The sequence below is a fragment of the Trichomonas vaginalis genome, chromosome I, assembly GCF_026262505.1.
Source record: "Trichomonas vaginalis G3 chromosome I, whole genome shotgun sequence".
NCBI lineage: Eukaryota > Parabasalia > Trichomonadida > Trichomonadidae > Trichomonas > Trichomonas vaginalis.
The window spans coordinates 5655203-5661482 of record NC_067203.1 but is presented as its reverse complement, the minus strand read 5'-3'; the positions used below and the strand labels follow the sequence as shown (position 1 = coordinate 5661482).

At 33.1% G+C, this 6280-nt stretch overlaps 1 protein-coding gene and 1 pseudogene across 2 annotated transcripts, besides 1 other annotated feature; one reads left to right on the top strand and one right to left on the bottom strand.

The window, feature by feature from the left end:
* Positions 1-1700: 1700 nt before the first annotated feature.
* Positions 1701-3221: a mobile genetic element.
* Positions 3222-4332: 1111 nt separating this feature from the next.
* On the top strand, positions 4333-4569 carry TVAGG3_0935420 (uncharacterized protein; the record flags this gene model as incomplete). Its single annotated transcript, XM_001329714.1, has 1 exon — positions 4333-4569. The coding sequence occupies one exon, from the start codon at positions 4333-4335 to the stop codon at positions 4567-4569; it is 237 nt and encodes a 78-aa protein (XP_001329749.1).
* A 165-nt stretch (positions 4570-4734) lies between these two features.
* On the bottom strand, positions 4735-5171 carry TVAGG3_0935410 (annotated as a pseudogene). The gene has a single exon. A coding segment is annotated over exon 1 (437 nt).
* Positions 5172-6280: the final 1109 nt, after the last annotated feature.

Genomic DNA, 6280 nt, shown 5'->3' with positions numbered 1-6280 from the left:
AATCATGACAAATCATTTACGCTCATGTTTGACAAAACATATACGATGAAACCTTGACAAAGCATATACGCTCATTACGATGAAGAAGTTTTGACAAAGCATATACGATGAAACCTTGACAAAGCATATACGTTCATGTTTGACAAAGCATATACGATGAAATCATGACAAATCATTTACGCTCATGTTTGACAAAGCATATACGATGAAACCTTGACAAAGCATATACGCTCATTACGATGAAGAAGTTTTGACAAAGCATATACGATGAAACCTTGACAAAGCATATACGTTCATGTTTGACAAAGCATATACGATGAAATCATGACAAATCATTTACGCTCATGTTTGACAAAGCATATACGATGAAACCTTGACAAAGCATATACGTTCATGTTTGACAAAGCATATACGTTCATGTTTGACAAAGCATATACGTTCATTCCGATGAAGAAATCATGACAAAACATTTACGCTCATGTTTGACAAAACATATACGATGAAACCTTGACAAAACATTATTTTTGGTTCATTTACACTCATTACAATGAAGTTTTGACACGAAGTGAAGAATTGCACTTCGTCAAAAAAGTGAAGGTTCCCGACGGTTTCAAACCGCCATACTTTACATTTTGTACAAAAATATTGTGAGTAAATGAACTCATTATTTTTGCATCATGACAAAACATTTACGTTCATGTTTGACAAAACATATACGTTCATGTTTGACAAAGCATATACGTTCATGTTTGACAAAGCATATACGATGAAACCTTGACAAAACATTTACGATGAAGTTTATTTCCTGGACTGTTGTCTAAATGTCATGTTGTCAGTAATTTTAAGAGAAGTTAATTAACCTGGTGACCTGGTGACGTAGTGACACCTAAAAACCCTCTACCCTAAACATTATTTTTGCTGAATTCAGCAACAAAATGAACGAGGTCAGGATGTATGCAAATACCTTTGAATTCATTCATAACGCCTTAGTAAGATCATAAAATGTTTGTTTTGAGGTCGAGCCACTTTTGGCTCCACCGTATTCTTTCAACCAAAACTCAAGAATTTTCCTGCGTGAATTTTGTATAAAAAAGCAACCGTCTGAATTCAGGCGATTGCTATATTCTTCACAAAATGCCTTATAATACTCTTCGTTCTACAAAGCAAGCATATCATTGGTTTGAAAACCAACAGACAAAAGAACTTTTAGAAGAATTTCCTCATATGATTGCTTCCCTCGGAAAACCGAGGGAAGAGATTCCGTATGAAAATTCAAGAGGGTAGAAAACATGTTAGAAAAGGTGTTAGATCTAACATTCTAACATAAACATTATTTTTGGGTCATTTACACTCATTACGATGAAATCATGACAAAACATATACGTTCATGTTTGACAAAGCATATACGATGAAATCATGACAAAACATTTACGATGAAATCATGACAAAACATTTATGTTATACAGTAATGTTAGTCATGAATTATTGGCATGAATGAACATTGCAGGAATGACATATACAACCTATGCTCACGAAAGCCTTACACAAAAGCAATACAAATGATAGAACATAAGTGTCTAAGGTCAGCAAATGAAATCATTACTGTCAGTGGTTATGAAAGAACTGTTAGCAAAGATGAGTGGAAACAGCTATTCATATTAAGGAAGGACGTTGCTGAATTAGTTAAACCTGTTGCACAAACATTGTTTCAGATAAGACCAGCAATGACTAAGAACCCTTTGACCTTAGTCAATGAGACCATAGAGGTTGAAGATAATGACATGAAAGAACTAGGAATGAATGAGAGAAGTTGTGAAGGATGTTTGAGTCAAAACACATGGTTCTTCAGAGCTGTTAAGAAACTTAGTAAAGAACGACAGAAATATTTTATAGAGAAGTATTGCAAAGGATGTGTAAATGAATTGCTTGAAATAGAACTTAGAGACACTTTCACACTAAAGGACTTGAGGAAAAATAAGTACATGAGTGAGGACGGTATTGACATAGCTAGTGTTATAAATGACTTAAGAAGATGTGTTGTTGTTATTGACGGAGCACGTATGACATATCTAGTGAAAGATTATGATGGAATACGAGACACAACAACACTTGTGTCAGTAGATAGCAAGGAATTCAATAAGCTCATGAAGAGTATTTATGTAGGACGTATTGAGGAGAAGGATGTGAACGCACTGATGATTTATGAAGCGGGGTCAGAACAAGAACTATCTTATGAAGTCAGGCATGAGATTCTTTGACGAAAGAGATGACATTTACAGCTATTTCAGAGGATATGAGTATGAGGTACTGAATGAAGTAGATGAGAACGTTATTGAAGGATATTTGAAACATGTTCACGATGTCATATGTAATGAGGATGAAGAGCTTTATGAGTATGTTTTGAACTGGTTCGCCTACATCGTTCAAAATCCTTGTGGAAAGACTGGAACAGTACTTTTGTTAATAGGAAAGCAAGGAACTGGTAAGAATGTACTTAGTAATGTTCTATGCGAGCTCATTAGCAAGTACGCAACAATAATATAACGGCAATAGAGAATGTGGTTGGTAGATTCAATGCTGCTATTGAGAACATGAAGCTCATCGTATGCAATGAACTAAGCTCATGCGATACGTCTAAGGTCATGAACCACGACGCACTAAAGTCAATAGTAACAGAGACTCAGTTGGACTTAAATCAGAAGTGTCAGCCAGTAAGAAAGATAGAGAATGTTTGTAATATCATCATGATATCTAACAACTTCAACTCAGTAAAGATTGACAAAGACGACAGAAGATTTGTTGTCATTGACGTAAGCAGCAGATACAAAGGAAATTACGAATATTTCTCAAATCTCATTGAAAGCTTTAATGAAGAGTTTTATTCAAACTTACTGACGTACTTCATGAAGAAAGATTTAAGTGAATTTGATGTAAGGAAGATACCATTCACCAGGGCTAAACAAGAACTCATCGAAATGAACAAAACACCTTACCAAATGTTTTACGAGGAGTTCTATGAAAAGTTTGTATCCGGATGGAATTGTACAGAGTGCTACAGAAGATATAAAGAATTTGCGAAGGAGAATGAATTCTTTGCATGTAGTTCAAATGTATTTGGCGGCAAGATGAGAGAATTTGTGAAGAGAAGTAGAAAGCGAGACGGTTCTGCAAGAAGTTATATTTACGAAGCAAGTATGTTATTAGAAGGTCGTGGAAAGAAAGAAACAGTGAATTATGAGGAAGTGCTTGAAAAATTCATGGAGTACATGGGAAGCAATATAACATACAACAAAGACATATACAGTGAGTTTAAGTACTACTGTGAACAGCATGAGATTGAAGTAATGAGTAAAGGAGACTTTGAAACGCTTATGAAAGACAGTAAGGAGGTCATACATGAATGCAATGATGAAATAGTTCACGAGAACAGTGAGGAGGTCATACATGAATGCAATGATGAAATAGTTCATGAGAACAGTGAGGAGGTCATACATGAATGCAATGATGAAATAGTTCACGATGTCGTTCTGAAGAAGCCATTGCAACAAAGAATGAGATAAAGGATTTCATAGAACTTAACAAGGAGGAGTTTAAAGAAGGCTATGAAGTGAAAAGATGTGAAGAAGATTTCTTGGCGTATTTGAAGAAAAAGAGACTAAAGCCAATGGCTCAAAATAAGTTTCAATCGATGTTTTGAAAAGAAACGTTTGAGCTATGGTGGTGTAAGAAGCACATATTACTTTGTTAAGAAGTGAGGACATTTATTTTTTGTCGTTAGTGTTGGAGTTTTGTATTTGTTGTTAGTGAGAGAATAAATTAAATCATGAACTTTGCCATGGTCTCTGTCCCTAGTAGTTTTCATTAAGTTCTGGAAATAATGAAAGTCATAACTTTGCCATGGTCTCTGTCCTAGTAGTTTTCATTATCTCACAGAGTTAATGAAAGTCATACTTTCTATCAGATGAAGCATGCAGATGAACATAATGAAAGTTAGTGAGTTTGCCACGAGTTATGAATAAAATATTGGCATATTAGATGAGATAGCTGATGAAACAGATGAAGATAAATTAATCTTGGACTTTGCCACACTCTGTCCCTAGTTCCTCAAAATCCTTGACAACGTTGCTTAGAAATTTTGGTTCAAAACCTCATCTGATTTAATCTGTTATGCTACCTGTTAAGTTTCGCGAGATTATTAAATGTCATGGAGTTATATAAAAAGGAGGGACAGCTAGGGACACTGGAAGTACTTGTAAGGCTATCTGTTAAGATTGCATGAAATACTAAAGTCATGAAATCCATTATCGCTGTGCTAGCTCACCTTAGAGTAAAATGACGACTAAAGTCACTGAAGCAATGAAACAAAAGTTTTTGGTAGAATACATTAAATCAGGAACTATTCCAGAAGGTTTTTACATTCATACTATGAAGGATGGTAGAGTTCAGTTTAGAAAGATAAAGCAACCATTAGATAGAGAAGGAATTTTGAGAAAGATTAAACTTCATGAGGACAACATTGCTGAACTTAAGAAGAAGCTAGAAGAGTTGGAGAAAGGAAGAGAGTTATAAAGCAATGAATTCAACAAGGTTAGAAATGAGGGTAGAAATGAGGTTAGATCTACCCTTCTACCCTAAATTTATTTTTGCGCTATGTTTTCATACGTGTGAGGGTGGTGATATCATTAATTTTTAAGTTTATTTTTTTATAAATGACAGAACAAAAATATAACATTTCTACTCAGCAGGAATGAGACCCTTACTGACTATGTATTCGTTTAATGCTTGATGAAAACAATGGTACATATTATCGTATGGGTATACACAACGTCTGTTTCCATCGTCGTCGTATATGTAGAGCTCAAATCCAGTCCAACCTTCTTTTGTACAATATGTAGCTTTATTTAAGTATGCATTTATGTAGATAAGGCAATTTTTTCATCATCGCTCCAGAAATAATTTTTGTTCTTTGTTGAAATAGTTTTCGTTCCTCTGCGACCATAAGGAATGTATGCAATGAACTTTGCGTCATATGGGATTGTAATATATTCAGGGTTTCTTTCATCGTCAATGGGTCTGTCTTTGTTAAAATGCATGTTTCTCAGTTTTACTTGAGTTTTGAATAGTTCACGGAAACGTTCTGGGAAAGAGTCATAGTAAATGTAGTCAGACATGTCTTTGTAATGAAATAAAAAATTAAAAAAAAATAAAAATAGGTTATTTTTTATTTAGTGAGGACGGTAGTGAAGTCGTTAGTGAAGTCGTTTATGTGTCAGATGGTTTTGTAAATATTTAAGGTTAAGTTGGTGTTATGGTTGTGTTGTAAAATATACGTTACCGGTTTCGTAAAGTGTCAAAACCGGTAAGTTATGTACGGAGACGCGCAGTGCCACAGTACACAACTTAGGGATACTAACTCTCGTATTTAAAATACTATTCCCAGATTTATTGTCGTCAGAATATTTCCAAATTTTTGCCGATTTACAAAAAATGATTTACAAAGCATATTTTTTAATCTAAAAAATTCCTAAAAAAAGGAACCGGTGTGCGGAAACCTCGGTAAATTACCGCGGTTCCCGTTGGGACTGCCATAGAGAAACTATATTTAATATATATATTAAAATCTAAAAAGCATTGATTTTAAAATCATATTTAAAATCTAACTGATTAATTAGCTTTTAAATAAATTATATTTCATTATTGACTTGTTTTAGATCAATATATTAATATCAGATCAGTTACATTTTAATTTAAGCATTATTGAAGAATTTGAAAATATGCATTATCTACTTGTAATGCTACAGGCAAAAATGAATCATATATTCATAATATCATACATAATCTCTATATGATACTACAATATAACAGTCTTTTATCCTAAATTCATGAAAATTAATTTCCTATTTCCATAAAAATAAATAATAATTCATTTTTATATTTAAAACATGCACATACATATATAGTATAATATAGGCGTATCATTCATTTCTGTATAAAGCTCATTTTCAAAAAAATTAATCGTCATTTTCGAAAAAAAATTTTGGAAAAAAAGTCCAAAATTCAATTAAGAATAATCGTTATTTTGGACTTTTTTTCCACCCAAAAATTATCCATATTTTTATTGATATAAAATTTTTAGTTTCTTTTACTTCATGAATTTGTTTCATAATGAGTGTTCGTATATTTTTGACACCATTAAGTACCTTGGAAAAAGATAACTGATTTCATAACAAATGAGCAGAAACAATTCAACATAAAGAATATCAAATTTGATTGAGATTAA